The sequence below is a fragment of the Fusarium keratoplasticum genome, chromosome 12 (assembly GCF_025433545.1).
Source record: "Fusarium keratoplasticum isolate Fu6.1 chromosome 12, whole genome shotgun sequence".
NCBI classification, from domain to species: Eukaryota; Fungi; Ascomycota; class Sordariomycetes; order Hypocreales; family Nectriaceae; genus Fusarium; species Fusarium keratoplasticum.
The window spans coordinates 1246953-1262905 of NC_070540.1; the positions used below are offsets into that span (position 1 = coordinate 1246953).

At 51.0% G+C, this 15953-nt stretch overlaps 6 protein-coding genes across 6 annotated transcripts; 3 read left to right on the top strand and 3 right to left on the bottom strand.

Annotated features, from left to right (window-relative positions):
* Positions 1-705: 705 nt before the first annotated feature.
* Positions 706-1668, top strand: NCS57_01402100 (Abhydrolase-3 domain-containing protein; the record flags this gene model as incomplete). The annotated part of the gene is made up of 1 exon (XM_053063638.1): positions 706-1668. One exon carries the CDS (start codon positions 706-708, stop codon positions 1666-1668), a length of 963 nt encoding a protein of 320 aa, XP_052906971.1.
* Positions 1669-3006: 1338 nt separating this feature from the next.
* NCS57_01402200 (Beta-galactosidase) lies at positions 3007-6751 on the top strand (the record flags this gene model as incomplete). Its single annotated transcript, XM_053063639.1, has 14 exons — positions 3007-3143; positions 3197-3251; positions 3301-3323; positions 3373-3745; positions 3793-3936; positions 3985-4122; positions 4175-4215; positions 4266-4468; positions 4516-4608; positions 4662-4699; positions 4751-4901; positions 4954-5364; positions 5419-5718; positions 5772-6751. 14 exons carry the CDS (start codon positions 3007-3009, stop codon positions 6749-6751), a joined length of 3087 nt encoding a protein of 1028 aa, XP_052906972.1.
* Positions 6752-6832: 81 nt separating this feature from the next.
* On the bottom strand, positions 6833-7927 carry NCS57_01402300 (uncharacterized protein; the record flags this gene model as incomplete). The annotated part of the gene is made up of 1 exon (XM_053063640.1): positions 6833-7927. The coding sequence occupies one exon, from the start codon at positions 7925-7927 to the stop codon at positions 6833-6835; it is 1095 nt and encodes a 364-aa protein (XP_052906973.1).
* A 669-nt stretch (positions 7928-8596) lies between these two features.
* NCS57_01402400 (uncharacterized protein) lies at positions 8597-10034 on the bottom strand (the record flags this gene model as incomplete). The annotated part of the gene is made up of 2 exons (XM_053063641.1): positions 8597-9668; positions 9751-10034. The coding sequence occupies 2 exons, from the start codon at positions 10032-10034 to the stop codon at positions 8597-8599; spliced, it is 1356 nt and encodes a 451-aa protein (XP_052906974.1).
* A 1896-nt stretch (positions 10035-11930) lies between these two features.
* On the top strand, positions 11931-13507 carry NCS57_01402500 (MFS domain-containing protein; the record flags this gene model as incomplete). Its single annotated transcript, XM_053063642.1, has 4 exons — positions 11931-12331; positions 12384-12860; positions 12919-13060; positions 13118-13507. 4 exons carry the CDS (start codon positions 11931-11933, stop codon positions 13505-13507), a joined length of 1410 nt encoding a protein of 469 aa, XP_052906975.1.
* Positions 13508-13815: 308 nt separating this feature from the next.
* On the bottom strand, positions 13816-15360 carry NCS57_01402600 (uncharacterized protein; the record flags this gene model as incomplete). The annotated part of the gene is made up of 2 exons (XM_053063643.1): positions 13816-14994; positions 15046-15360. The coding sequence occupies 2 exons, from the start codon at positions 15358-15360 to the stop codon at positions 13816-13818; spliced, it is 1494 nt and encodes a 497-aa protein (XP_052906976.1).
* Positions 15361-15953: the final 593 nt, after the last annotated feature.

A 15953-nucleotide genomic window follows, 5' to 3' on the forward strand; every position in this document is an offset into this window, starting at 1 on the left:
TACCCACATAAACCTTCCGCCTGTTCGCACTCCCAACTCACTGGTTGATCCGATACGTGACTTGCAACCCGATTGGTTGAGCCCTGATGGCAGTCTTCAAGCGAAGGAACGCAAACCCCGGCTACAGCAGACCAATACTTGCGTAGTAGTCATCGACTTGAATGGCTATCCCAGAAAAGGCAATTATACGATGACTGGCTGGCAAGCCCAAGACCCAGAACAAGAAGCCAGGGCGACAGGCGGGTCGAAAAAAACACCGCCAGTACCAGCACCAAAATTGTATAGGGAGAGCGGTGGCGATTTGTTCAACCCGCTTGGGCGGTAATCAAGGTGGCTGACGGTTCTCGTTGCAGCCAGTGTCGTCACAATCCACTAGTATCTCACTCACATTGTTAATCGAGGCCATCTTGTTCCCTCCAACTCGCTGCTCGCGACTCTCTTTCGCGAGGCTGACTATTCTGTGTGTGTGATGACCAAGCATGGGGTCAGAGCCCACTTTGGGCCCATCTTACGCCTCGTCTGACGGCCTTCGGGAAACCGTCATTGACCAAGCTTAAGAAGGAATCTTACTAAACGCTTGGCATGGTCAGCAAGTCATAGAAGGAGTTCAGCATACATAAGTATGAAGTGCAGGCTCGAGAAAGAATCCCCATATCTCAAGACTTCAACACCATCACCAGTCTCATCTTCCACCATCATCCTACCATGTCCGGCCTCAAGTTTGATCCCGAGTACCTCAAGGCCATTGGGCCATTCATCAGTGGCCCCCAGCCACTCCAACAGTCCAATGATATCTATGGCAGGCGGGCGACCATGAACATGATCATGACGGCGGCCAACGACTTTGCTCCCGCTCCACCCGCTGTCCCGCAGACCGTTTTTATCGTCAAGGGCCGTGATGAAGTCGATATCAAAGTCACACGCTTCGCCACCGAGGCGGCTTCTAAGTCGGAAACGCCGACACCTGCCGTGGTCTACTTGCACGGCGGCGGCTTCTTCTGTAATAGCGTTGAAATCTTTACACCTCGGATCGCCCGCTATGCTCACGACTCTGATCTGCCATACTTTGCTGTGAGCTATCGTTTGGCGCCTGAACATCCCGCACCTTGTGCCATTGAAGACTGCTACGCGGTTATCAAGCACTTGTCAGAGTCCTCCCAGGAGTTCAACATCGACCCTAGCAAGATCATTGTCCATGGAGATAGCGCTGGAGGAGGAGTTGCTGCTGGCGCCGCTCTGTTGGCCAGAGACCGCAAGCTTGAGCCTCCCTTGGCGAAGCAGATTCTGATTTATCCCATGCTGGATGACCGGACCAAGGTCAAAGGTGACGACCCGAGTATCGAGCTCATGGTCTGGAAGCCGGATGCAAATGTTGTCGCCTGGGACGCTTATCTTAGCGAAGCTCGGAAGGATAGCGGCATCTTGCCCTATGCAGTGCCGGCCAGGGCTGCCAGTCTACGGGGCCTACCACCTACTTACATAGAAGTCGGAACTCTAGATCTATTTAGAGATGAAGACATTGAGTATGCCACTCGGTTGGCTAGGGAGGATGTCGAGGTTGAGTTTCACCTTTGGCCTGGTCTACCGCACGGGTTCGACGGCTTCCTGAATCTCAGCTGGTATGAAAGGGCTAAGGAGAGCCGGATCAGCGCCTTGAAGAGGGTTTGAGAGATTACTGTGTTGAAACACGTGTCACGCCTGCTGCACTTTATGCTGTTGCAAGGCCCTAGCCGACAGGCTTTCACTTCCGACATCCTGTTGCTGTGATTGATACTTTTAGATAGCCAGATATTTTTTTATGCCTTTGAGATACATTGAGACTCAGAAAATCATTCGTTAATTTCGTTGACTCCTTGACCTGGAAGGGACACTTAAGATTGAGCCCTTGACCTAGATCGTCTAAGCTAGAACTGTGAGCATGGCAAAGATGCTGTTGTACCAATGCCTGGGAAAGAATACCTTCCGTTTTCCTGCGGTCATCCCGAAGAAGTGAAAGGTGGTCGTTGAGCAGTTGACGAGACTTCTCCATACTAAACCCATCAAGTACAACACCAGAAAGCCAATTGTCTCAGAGGTGGTTGCAATGGGAGATCATCTCGCATGCATAAAAAACACGCTCATGCAGGAACTCTCACCATTACCTCGGAACTTGGCTTCCTGTCATAGGCACAGCTCATTGGGTCGCCATTGAAGGCTTGTCTGCAAGTTTGGTGACTAGCCTGTCTTCCGACCTTCTCAATACGGAACATGGGTTCAAGTGAGGGAGCGGGCCTTGCTAGGTAGCAACCCGATGCTGCCGATCAAGCACGGCCCACTGGGTGGTTGAGTAGCAATTCTTTCTAGTCTGTGGCATCTAGGGCATGTGAAATAAGAAAGATGCAGGTGACTGAGCTCAGATGATGTGTAATTTCCCCATAGCATCACGGCACCATAACAATACTGTCATTTGACTGATGCGCAGCAGATGATGTCTTGACAGGCGGTGATGCAACGTCGATGCGTGATGCATCAAGGCTTGATGCAAATCTGGCAAGAGCAATGACGAATTAGGTTCCTCGGCCCGTGAATAGGTATAATAAAGTTTACAATATGATCGATAGCCGCATCAATAAGAATTCGTGTGGTGGTGGTCGACAGTTGATCAACACACGCTATATCGCCTGAATAGGATGGTCTGCCCCCCAAAATGCAACCCCATGTCCATCCACGGCTAATTCCCGCACATGGAAAAATTCCTATTGATGCAAATAATATCCGGCAGTTCCAGCATCATCCCATGTACCCCTCAATATCGGTGTGAATTGGCCGAACCCCGGCCTTGGCTTTGGGGCTTGGCCCATTCGTCCCTAGAGCCCGCCAGTCAAGCGGGCATTGTGTCACGGTGTCACGGGAGAAGAAGGACCGAGGTGTAAGGTCAGGTCAGTTGCTATAAGAAGCTGATATGAAGGGCGAGGAGGTGATTCAGCACACCTGAGGCTTGCTCTTTTTGTGGGGGACATCTTCAAGATGAAGTTCCCTTCAATTTCTAGGCTTGGGGCCTTTGGCCTGCTTGCAACCACCCTTGGGGGCCTCGTCGATCTATCAACTTGCCAAAAGACGAGCGATCCAATTCAGGACAATGGGCTCACTGATCTTGTCCAATGGTAGGAAAATGCGATTGCCTGAAGCATGGTCTGAGCTGACTTATTGTTCCTAGGGATACCCACAGCTATTTCATTAACGGAGAAAGACTCTTTATCTTCTCGGGCGAGGTAAGAGCTGATCCAATTGATTTGCTATCCTCATCTGACACGCGAGTAGTTCCATTATTGGCGTCTGCCAGTGTCAGTAGCAAGTACCCAGACAAGCTGTCACCCTACTAACTTCCACCAGCCCCGAGCTATGGAGGGATCTCTTGGAGAAGATGAAAGCCGCTGGTTTCAACGCCTTTTCCATCTACAACAGTTGGGGCTACCACGAGCCTATTCCCGGTCATCTCGACTTTGAGAGTGGTGCCCACAACTTCACTTCCATCATGACGCTTGCCAAGGAGATTGGCCTTTACCTGCTTATCCGTCCTGGACCTTACGTCAATGCCGAAGCAAACGCTGGTGGATTCCCCGTGTGGGTCACTACAGGAGAGTATGGAGGTCTACGCGACGATGATCCCAGGTTCACGGCAGCTTGGAAGGACTACTGGACCGAGATTTCCAAGATCATCAAGCCTCATCTTATCACAAACGGTGGAAACGTGGCTATGTTCCAGGTACCATATCCTCGAACCTCATGAAAGCCACAAGACTAACGAGACAGATCGAAAATGAATTGGGATGGCAGTGGGACAACCAAGACAAGAGAATCGTCCATAAGCCTGTCGCCAACTATATGCAGCTGCTGCAAGACACCGCCAGAGATGCTGGAATCGACGTGCCATTATTCCACAACGCTCCAAACACTGTAAGTGTCATCATTTGTGGCCTGGGCTGAAAGATTAACCATGTGTAGCGAACATTTGCGTGGTCTAACGACTTTGAGCCCAATGCACTGGGCAACGTCGACGTTGTAGGCGTCGACAGCTATCCTTCTTGTTGGAGCTGCAACTTGAGCGAGTGTACTGGCACCAATGGCCAATACATTCCTTATGTGAGTCTGGCCAGAGTCCTTCATACTTTGGGCAAACACTGATAATATGTAGAAAACTCAAGACTACGTCTCGTACTTCAATGTCCAATCTCCGTAAGTTTCTCCCATATTTGAGCCTTAGCTCTCTCGTTAACAAGTCCAAGATCGCAGCCCAACTTCCTCCCTGAGTTCCAAGGTGGCTCTTACAACCCATGGGGTGGACCTGAAGGAGGCTGTCCCAGTGATATTGGTCCTGACTTTGCCAACCTCTTCTACCGTGATCTTGTGGCTCAACAGGCTACTGCGATCTCTCTTTACATGATGTACGGTGGCACCAACTGGGGTTGGTTCGCTTGTCCTGTGGTTGGTAAGTGTTGGCCATACCTTGAGATGGCCTTCGACTGACTCTATTAGCTTCGAGCTATGACTATTCTTCGCCCATCTCGGAGAACCGCTTCATCTGGGACAAGTTCTACGAGACCAAGCTGCTCACTCTGTTCACCCGAGGTGAGATCTGTTTCTGAGGCACTATTGACATAAGATTTCTGACTCGAGCACAGCCGCGCACGACTTGACCAAGACCGAGCGAGTGGAAAACGTGAGTGAAGTTGTTTCCCAAAATCACTAAGACGCGTACTGACCCAGCCAGAGCACATCAGCTTCTACCAACAAAGAGATTCTCGTCTCTGAGTTGAGAAATGTCGACAATGATGCCGCGTTCTACGTGACCCGACACAGCTACTCTCCATCCGGTACCAAGGAGCAATTCAAGGTCAAGGTCAAGACCTCTGAGGGAGAATGTGAGCGTTTCATGATTCTTGAAAATGATCGTTCGAATGCTAACGATAACAGTTTTGATTCCTCAGTACGCTGACCAAATCACCATTAACGGCCATCAGTCCAAGATCCTTGTCACCGATTTCAACTTCGGCAACAAGAAACTTCTTTACTCAACTGCCGAGGTTTTGACATACTCAGCATTCGATAAGAAGGAAGTCCTCGTTCTCTGGCTACCCGAGGGCGAGACTGGCGAATTTACTCTGCAGGAGCACACCAAGGTCAAGTCCACCAGCAAAGCTCTGAAGGATCTCCAGGTCAAGGTGGGCAAGGAAAATGTCACTGTGACATACACTCAAGAGAAGGGACTTTTTACTCTCGGTTTGGAAGATGGGTCAACTATTGTCCTTGTTGACCGCGAAACGGCATACCACTTCTGGGCTCCTGCTCTGGATAACCATCCACTTGTGGATGCGAACAATACCGGTATGTTCATACGCAGCTCTGAAAGAATGACTTCTAATGGTGTTGTGTCTTCAGTTTTGGTTCAAGGCCCTTACCTTGTCCGCTCGGCCTCTCTCGACGAGAAGAAGCGTAAGCTCAGCATTTACGGTGACCTGGACCAGGAAACACAGGTGACTGTCTTCGCACCTGAGTCCCTGAAGACAATTGCCTGGAACGACAAGAGGGTCAAGATCACATCTCAGAAGGGAAACCTCTACACTATCAAGCTTGACAAGCCTTCCAAGTTCAAGCTCCCTAGCCTGGAACGATGGAAGTACGCAGATAGCTTGCCTGAGATCAAGGCCGATTACAAGACTTCTTCTACAGCCTGGACTGGTAGGCTCTTTCGCATTCAACTTCTGAGTTCCTCTATCTGACCTAGTATATAGTCGCAAACCGGACCAATACTACCAACAATGTGGTCCCTGATCTCAACAACCCCGTCCTGTACGTCGATGAGTACGATATTCACTACGGCAACCACATCTACCGAGCCACGTTCCCTACAACTGACTCGCCACCTACTGGCGTTTACCTGAACCTGACCGGCGGTCTCGCTTTTGGTTATTCAGTTTGGCTGAACTCGGACTACATTGGCTCTTGGCTCGGACGATCTTGGCTCGGCGCCCAGGGACAGGAATTCTCATTCAAGAATGCCACACTCGCCAAGAAGGAGAACGTCTTGGTCGTTTTGATGGACAATTCAGGCCATGACCTTCGTGAAGCTGCGCTGGCTCCTCGAGGTATCACCAACGCAACACTGCTTGGCCCAAGCAAGGAGCGCTACGAGTTCTCTGAGTGGAAGATTGCAGGCACTGCAGGAAGTGGTGAGCCTTCTCTTGACCTAATCCGAGGTCCACTCAACGAAGGTGGACTGTACGCCGAGCGTGTTGGTATGCATCTTCCTGGCTTCCCGGACGACAAGTGGACTTCTTACTCCAAGAAGAAGACTTTGGAGAACCCTTCTTCGGGTGTTCGGGTGTACCGAACAACTGCAGACTTGGATGTCCCCAAGGGTCTTGATGTCTCCATCTCCTTCAAGCTGACCGCCCCCTCCGACTCGACATTCTCGCCTACCAAGTCTGGATACAGCAACCAAGTGAGAGCCCTACTGTTTGTCAACGGATACCAGTACGGCAGATTCAACCCTTACATTGGTCATCAGACCTCTTTCCCTGTTCCTCCCGGTGTGCTCAACTACAATGGAGAGAACACCATTGCAGTGACGGTTTGGAGCCAAAGTGCTCAAGGAGGAGAGATCAAGGTTGAGTGGGAGCTTGACTACGTTCACTCTTCTAGCTTTGATGTGAGGTTCGACAGCGAGTACCTCCGCCCGGGTTGGACAAAGGATAGACTGGAGTATGCGTGATTATGCGGTATTCGCAGATAGATACTTGAGAACTAGGTGCTTTGTGCAAATATTGGCTGAGACCAAAGACTAGTCTAGAATCTATTCTCCGTGGAGGTCCGCGGGCTTGACCATAACCCAGTTCTTGTCTGCTGTGACTGGAAGTCCTTCCTTCTTCTGAGCCTTGGAAAAGTCCGAAATCATGCCACGGATCTGCTTGCTGTAGCTCTCCTTGCGATCAACCCACAAGTGAATGCCTCCCTTCTTGACATCAACTCCATGGAAGATCATTGGTCCGTCACTGTCGGGAGTATCGCCGCCAGCCAAGATAGGCTTCTTCCACTCGTCAATGTAGGTGAGAATGGCGGCCCACTTGCCGGCCTTCCAAGTAGCCGGGGCCCATAGGAACGGGGTCATCTTGGCATCCAGGTTCTGCTGCTGAATCTTTTTGTCGTACTCTCCGTCCTCAATCTGCTTGCGAGCGGTGGTGAGATCGCCATTCTTTTCCTTCATAAGAAGGGTCACGCCGATGACCTTCTCAGGCGGGACGTTGTAGCCGTACTTGGGGTCTGAAGCCACCATGCGGACGAGCTCCTCAGAGGCAGCGCTCACAACGTACACGTCGATGCCGTTGGCCATGAGCTTGTTGTAGAGCTCCACCTGGCCCTCGAAGATCTTGGGAGGAGACACGTCAATGGCCGTCACCTTGTCATCCTCGAAATAGGTGGTTGGAACTGTCTCATTGAGGGCCATGAGCTCATCGACGTAGCCCTTGAGCTCACGTAGAGGGAATCCGCTAAAGATTTGCGCAGCCCATGGGTAACAAACGGCATCCTCAATCTCGCACAGGCGGTTGTAGTAGCTGTACAAGGTCTCGTTGTGCGTATCCGTATCCTTGAAGGGGACGAGCTTGAGGGTCGGGTCCATAGTCTCTCGGGTCAGGATGCCCTTGTTCTCCAGATAGGGCAGCAGGGACTCTTCGAGGTCGAACTCATAGCTGGTGTTGTCCATGTCAAAGACAGCGTAGGCACCAGTGTTGGCATTGGCGGCAATCATTCGCTCAAGGGCCTTAGCAGCCTTGGGAGGCCAGTGCTTGAGCTCAGGGCCGCGGGTGCCATAGGTAGGAATGGCGACGGAGAGAGTACCAATGTTTGCCAGGCAAAATGCCTTAGCAAAGGTGGTTGCGCTGGGCCTCATTTTGTGAAGATTGTCGAGAACAAGGGCGACTGAGGAAGAAGCAAAGGAGTGAGGGAAGAGCAAAAGCCACCCAAGATAACGGCTTCAAGGGTTCCCTGGAGAGCTTATACCTTCTGAGACCGAGCTAGCCGAAGTTTCTCCCTTCATAAACAAGAGACATTTACGAGATGGAGTTCGGTGTTACCGACCTTGGTGGACGATCTTAGACACTTTGGTGTGGCTACCCCACCCGAGCGATAAATCAGGTTTTCGTCCCTTCGGCGCGTCCTGATGATGATAACATGGTGTTTTGGAGTGTTTTCGCGTAAAATCTCAATTATTGCGAGTTCAAGCTACTCAATCATACCCAATTCTGCCATATACATCGCCCATTTTGGCCTCAATGACGACTTCTTCCTACGCGACCTGCCAGAGCAACCACCTCATCTCCCGAGTTGAAGACCAGGGTTGCACACGGGTGTGTTGTGAAACAGGAAAGGATCGACAAGTTCGCAGCCAAATTCCAAGAGAGTTCATTGGCCCCTACCCGCCAAGGGTCGTATTGTCAGCCGGAGATGAGTCGAATCCTACCTAGCTGGACATGGGGGGTCAGAGGTCAAACGGCGGGGGAACAGAAGTAAATGGAATGGTCAAGTTCTCCTTGATAAGACCCTAGTCTTTGGCAACCGTTTAACTTTCTTCCAGCTGCAACACTTCCATGAGCTCTTCAAACTCGGCCTTGGGTACTTTTCCTCCGCTAGCCACTGTATGTCCGCGAGCAAAGGACTCCCCCAGTCGTTCTCTGAGTGTCGGATCGGCCGCACGGCCGGCGGTTTCAAGAAGAAACTCAATGATGTTGACTGGCGGGTCTCGGCCCCTAGCACATTTTGGAACGCGACAGGAAAAGCTGACCATGCCAGGTGAGTATCCTTCATTAGCGACCAGGACGACTTCCAGCTTGTCGGAAGATAGATGACCAGCCCACCGCGAGGCGATGAGGGGGTGAACCTGGGCTGCCGAGCTGATGTAAAGGACGGCTACTCTCCCGCAAGCAGAGAATCTGGGCGTAGTACTTTTGCTGCATCGCCTAAGTTCTGCATCTACTTCCGCTCTGGCTGCGAGTAGATTTTTGTCGCTGAGGAGCTCTTTCGGGGAGGAGGCAGCCCTCAGGGCCTTCCATGCAGCCGAGATATTGCAAGATGCGGTCCGGCGGGGAGCATTGATGAGCGAGATTGCCTGATAGATTATGTGTATTTTATACATCTTGACCGTCGCCTTCATGTCTGGAAAGGGCGGCTCCCACTTGACGCTATTGCCCAAGTCTCCAAGTGTGCCCAAGACACAGAGCCAGTCGCATGTCTCTTTTACTCGTTCGTGCAGGTCAAGGCAGATGAGATATGTCAGCAGTGAACTTGTCGCAACGGGAGGACTGTTGCAGGCCGTAACATGAAGGGCATCTTGAGGATGATCTTTCTCCTCCGCGTAGTGGTGGTCGATGACCATTGCTCTATGGGGGGCCTCGATGAGAGGACGAGACTGTTGTGAGCCTTGGTCCAGGACGAAGATGAAAGCAGGCTTGTAAGCGGCCAGGGCCTTGCGAGACACGTCATCGTGAATACTACCGCCTTTTCGGATAGTGTGAACTGATATTAGATCCTGGTCAAGGCCAAGCAGTGCCAAGGTCCGCTCCAAAATGGCTCCGGAGGTGAGCCCATCGGCGTCTTTATCAGGAATGATGAGGGTCCGTTGCTTGGCTGAAACACTGTGGAATATTTCAATAAGTATATGTGCCCCAAATAATTCTCTCGTATCAACACCAAAGTCTTGAAGAATGAACAACGCACCACTCGTGAATAAAACTTCTTGCTGCCTCCAGCTTACTCTTTGGTGCTGGCCAGATAATTTCGCCCTTCTCATCGCGCAGCGAGGGTGTTAAATGGTACTCTGGCAGCTTTGTACCAGGACTGGAAGCACGACGCCTCTTAGTCTTAGGTCTTCTTGTTGTCGAGCTTGCGGTACGTTTCATTGCCTGAAGTCGACAGTAGAATGGGCCTGAGGAGATAGTATTGCTGTGGAGGAGTGACAATGTTCTTGGGACTGTCAGGGTCCGTCTCAAGTGGAAAAACATCTTATTGTGGCAAGTCTTGTACTTCCGATCTTCCGATATGAGAGAAGTTCCATCCAAAGTGATGTCGTAATAGAACGGGTTGAATGTAGCGAGGGTCAACCCAAATATTGGCCGCTGGTGTGGAAAGAAGGCCCAAGGGTGAAAAGCGATGTATTGTGGTGATGATAAAGCTAGCTAGCTGCAGTCGTGAGGTGGGTGGAGGTCACGTGCACCCTTTCACGTATCACCGCTCAGCCAAAGAACCCATATTTGGTTCAATTCTATGATCAAGGAGGTGTTGGTTGAGGAGAGTAACGCTGTGGATAGTCCGACTAAAATCTCAACAGTCAAGTCTTTTCACCGCTTTCCCTTCTCAGATGCGCGTTCTCTCCTTGATGCCCCATCCGCGTAGTGTCGATCTTTACTCAAAATGTTTGATATGCCCCCACTCCGCGTCTTGGGAACAGTGCGAATCGGAGCTAGCGACCAGCCGAGACATGACGTCGTCAGGTTGTCTAACCAGCACGCACTGGGCACTCTAAACTTTTGTCTTCGAGACCCCTATTGCATTTGACTTCCTGTTCATTTCTGGCAATCGAAGCCTGGGTCGATCCGCAAGACTAACTTGAGCCATATCAGGGGCTACTAGGAGGCATGGACCCTTTGTGGCGTCATGGCGGCTCTAACCAGGCACGATGGCATTCCGTTGCTTCACTTTGAGTCGCCCCTGACAAGCTGGGAATGGTGGCTGCAATTCCATTAGACTGAAAGCAGTCGGATATCGTGGCGAAAGGCTCCTGGGTCCGGAATTGTCTAGCCCAATGGGCAGAGGTTGTGAAGTCTGGGTTCCTCTAGCGTGTGAGTAAATCGATCTTACACCTATATATCTCTCCTGTCCCCGCGTGATAATCTTGGGGTGGCTTCTTGTTTTCATTTTTCTCTGGGCCGGACAAGTCAAGTTCTTCAAAGGCCATTACGCACCATGAAATATCCTATCGTTCTCGCTCTTCTAGCTACGGCCAGAGTGTGTGCCCAAACATCAGGGTGCGCAGAGCAGACAAAGGTTGCTCGATGCCTCGAGGCAGCGGCCAAGGTACCTATTCTTTCTGCAATCTGGGTGGGAATTTCCTAACAAATACCGTCTACAGCCTGCCGGGTGCGAGGATAACGAGCGTTGTCTATGTGGAGTGTATAAAGAAATCTCAGCGTAAGTCCACTTTGGCTTCTCAGCATCTACTGTTCATCCCTAATATTCTGTAGCTGCTATATCCCTTGCCCTAATGGGGACCACGCGGTCGACGCCGAGAAACAAGTTGATGCATACTGCGAGGTCAAGAGGAAGCGATCATTCAAGGAGTGGGTTTCACAGGAATAGAGTGTGGGTCCTTTGTTCAAAACATTATCAGTCTGATACCGTCTTGTTTCTAAAATCTCTTCTGCAATTTCCATTTTGAAATGTTAGAGCAGCTGGCATTGGGCAAGAGAAAGGAGAGGGAGCTTAGAGGCATAGCAGCAAGGTGACCTGCTCGTGCGCCGCCTTTAGGCGCAGGGAGGACCTTCCAGTTTGTACAATAGATCAGATATTCTTGCAGCTATAATCAATACAAATAATACCCAACATTTAGCTGTTTACCAACCTTTTCTGTTATCTCATTGGACTACCCTAGACAGCCGAGCAATTCGGCTCGGAGCATCGGCGGCTGGTCGGAGTTAAAACTGTGCTCTACGGTGCCATGACACGACTATCCACTTCCAAACAGGGTCAAAAATAGCATGGTTTTGCTCATTCGTAATATGTCCGTCTCGGAGCCGATATCAAGAGGCAATGTAAAAAGCAGAAACCCCGTTGTTCGCCAGACTGAAAAACTTGAACTTGTATGACTCTTCATTTGAGACTTTTGGCTTCAGCAATCAATCATGGCGACAGACGACGAACCGAAGCAGTGGTACAATGCCGCACACAGGGTTCTTGAAGAACTTGGCCTTGTCTCTCTTTATAACTCTACCACCGACGTCAAGATCCTTTGCACTCAAAGGTTCATCCGCCTTTTCGCCTATGGTTCATCGACACTTGTTCTGGTTTCCTATCTGAGGGAGCTGGGAATTTCTCAGACACAGATTGGCCTTTTCATGACGCTGACCCTGGCGGGCGACATTATCATTAGCTTCCTGCTTGCCCTCTTCGCTGATGGTGTTGGTCGAAGAGCCGTTCTCGCTCTAGGAGCCATCCTCATGGTTGGTAGTGGACTTGTCTTTGCTACCTTTGGCAACTATTGGATATTGCTGGCTGCTGCCATCTTTGGTGTCATCAGTCCTGGGTACGACCATGTCATTTCTGTGTTACGACCTATACTAATAGATCTTGTTTAGTGGAAACGAGATTGGTCCCTTTCGCGGTCTTGAGGAGAGTATCATTGCTCACGTCACGGACCCTGAAAGGCGAAGCGATGTCTATGCTTGGTACAGCCTCTTCGGCACTGCGGGAGCTGCATTTGGCATCTTGACCTGCGGTTGGGTAACTCATTACATGCGCGTCAGCCTCCACATGGACGTTGTCGATGTCTACCGCAGAGTATTTTACGGATACGCCGTTCTTGGTCTGCTGAAGCTGGTCGCAGCTATTGTCCTGAGTTCCGACGTGGAAATCCACCATGAGCCACAGCCTATGCCAGCTGCTGCCCACAATGATGAACAGACACCTCTCATTCCTGGTAACGACCCCCAACAAAGGCAGCCTTCTCCAAAGAAGCAACTTCGGGCAAGAATCTCTCACGAGAGCGTTCCTATCGTCGTGTGCCTTTGCGCTTTGTTTGCCCTTGATAGCTTTGCTTCAGGTCTCGCTCCTCTGTAAGTACCAATGTCGACCATCCCCTTTATCAGTGCCAAAAACTCATGGTTGGAACAGCTCATGGATTACCTACTTCTTCAAGTCGCACTACCATATCGAAGAAGGAAAACTGGGATCCATCTTCTTCGTCACGAGTATCATCGCCGCCGCATCCATGATTGTGGCATCCTCTCTCGCGAAGCGCTTTGGAAACGTCCGGGTAAGTTCTGCATGCTATCCCATGTCTGTTCTGTTTCCTGACCTCGAGATATTCTAGACAATGGTCTTCACTCATCTCCCATCTGCCATCTTCTTGGCTCTCATTCCAATCCCAGACGAAGTCCACCTATCTGTCCTGTTTTTGACTCTTCGAGCCTGCACGCAGTCCATGGACGTTGCGCCACGATCCGCATTCCTCGCTGCCATCGTTCTGCCTCAGGAACGAACCGTGGTCACCGGGCTTATCAATGTGGCCAAGACCGGTGCCCAGAGCCTGGGACCTCTCATCACTGGACTGCTTGCGGACTCAGACTACTTTTGGGTGTCGTTCATCATGGCTGGTACGCTGAAGGCTAGCTACGATCTAGGCTTCCTCGCCCTGTTCAAGAACCACGAGAGGGTGGAGGCGAGAAGAAACCGCCAGGACCATGAAGCCGCCGAGGAGTAACTGGCTGATGAGAAGTGAACTGTGGTGAACACACCTCGAATCTCCTTTGAGCTACAAAGAATGACAATCTGGCTCGAAAGGGTTTTGAAGCATGGAGGAGAGGTACAAAATGTTGAAAAGACTGAACACGGAACGTTGCAGAGGGGGAATCTAGATTGGTACAATAATGTGGGAGATTGAACATCACTTTTCTGTTTCTCAAGAAAATGACATGTAACTATAGACTTGTGGGAGATTAGTTATCATCGGCGTTTTTATTTCTAATAGGTAGCCAAGTACGGCGAATTATTCTATCTCTAGCCACATACTCAAGGCTTCATCATGGCCGCAAGCTCCTCATCGTCCAACTTCTTAGCAACACCCGGCCCCTTGTATTGCCGGTTAATAGGCTGAATCAGTATTCTTCGGTAGCTGGTCAAGGGCGGGGTGCCAGCATCTGTAACCTCCAAGATAAGGTGCAGAACCAAGCCCTTCTCAAGTGAGAGCTGCTCCCTAACAACGATGCATGACTTCTCTGGGGGCGCGATGGTGACCTCAACCTTGCTACCATCGCTGCCTTCAACCTCCTTGATATCAAGCTCTGACACCTCGTAGCCGTGGTACGTCTGGGTGGCACTAGGCTCTCGGTACTGGAACCACTTATAGGACAGCTTATCACCGTCGGGATCATATGTCTTGGATGCATCGATGGTGATGGTCGATCCAGCATCGGTCTCGATGTAATAAGGCTTATATCCAAACTCTCCGTTAACAGCAACAACAGGCTGGTGGTTGACCTTTGTGAAATCTGGAGTCAATGTCCACTGTATCCTCGCAGCAAAGTCGTTCTGGTATGTGTTTCTCCAACGCCAAATGGTGGCTTTGTTTGTCCTAAACTGTGTGCCATTCAAGCCGACGACGCCGTCTGCGGCATCACAGAAGTGGCCTCTGTTAGGAATGCCCTTGTCGCTCACATTCGCAGGGAGATATCGGCCTCCCCATGAACCCCATGAAGGCTCTTCTGGGAAGTTGAGTCCATTCTGCATGAGATAGAGGAACGTGGGCGTATCTCCCTCGATGATGAAGGCGGGCTTGGGATAAACAGCTCCGAGAGGGCCAAGCTGCACGTTCTCCTTGACCCAGTCAGCGGTGACCTTGCTGGGATCAGGGCCACCCTCGTCGACATCTCCCGAGATGCCGACCCAAGTAGCATTTCCGTACTGGTTCCAGCCGTGGACGGAGCAGATATAGAAGATGTCAGGCCACTGTTGTCGAATCCAGCTGCCGCAGTCGTCTTGATCAGAGATGGTGTAAACGCGAAGCTTGGAGCGCAGTTCGGCAGCGTCAGGTCGGTTGCGGATATGCTGCAAGACTTGGGCTAGCACGTTGACGCCGCCCCAGACGATGACCCAGAGAGGATCTTGGTCGGGAGAGGTCAGTCGCTCGAGGAGCAGCTCACCACCCTCACTAAGTGGGATATCGTCACCAACGGCGGCCATACCGTATACCTAGAGCTGGTTATTTTTTCAAATTTGGATATGGAGTCATGGGAAACATACTGGAGGGCCGGACTTGATGAGGCCTCGGACCTCCTGGGCTGAGGGATAAGGAAAGTCGGGGTGTGCGTGGGCATTGAGGTTATCGACAACCTGCTCATAACCATCGACAATCTCCTGCAGCTTGTGCGGAGCAACTGTATCTCGAAGCCATACTGAAGTGACGGCCGCAACACCCTCAGTCTTGAACTGATTCGAATAAGTCAGGTAGCGGCAGAAGGACTCGGCATCGTCAGGCTCATTTGTGATGTCGGTGAGGATAAAGACGCGATGCTTGGAGGGGAAGGGAAGAAGAGAGGATCTGCCTGTGGTAGCCATTTCCGTCGCACTTGTTCAACAGCTGTAAATAATGATCAAGGACCCTGAGATGTAGGTTTTACAACTGACATTCCGACCCGACGATGCGGAGGCTCAAAGACTAAATAGTGCGAACCATGATGTTTTGGGCATGTCTAAGCACAAAGTGGTGTTATTTAGAGTGTGCCAGCTAGGTCGAGACAGGCAATTTATGGCACAACTCCGGGCTTGTCGGCTTTAGAGGGGAGAATTGCGTCAACTTCTCCACATTGCTGGGCTCCGGGGTGCAGCTCGGGCGTGGGCTGCCACACCGTACACCCGCTTTGGGCAAGGACAAGAGCTGCTGTGGATAGCTGTCAATCATGTGTTTGGTTCGGATGACTCGATGATAGGTCAAACACATGGCAGTGCACCCGAAAAAACATGGGATCGGTTTCCGGAAGACTTATGGGATTCTCAGGCTTCTCGCCAAGACTAGGTGGGTGCTGAAGGCGGGGAAACTGGGGTTGAGAAAATAGCTGCGAGCTGAGTTGGGTTGGATTACAACGTGCTGCACCGATTAAGACATCAGGGTGTGGGAGATTGCCTGCTCACGAACCAAGTCGGCACCCCTA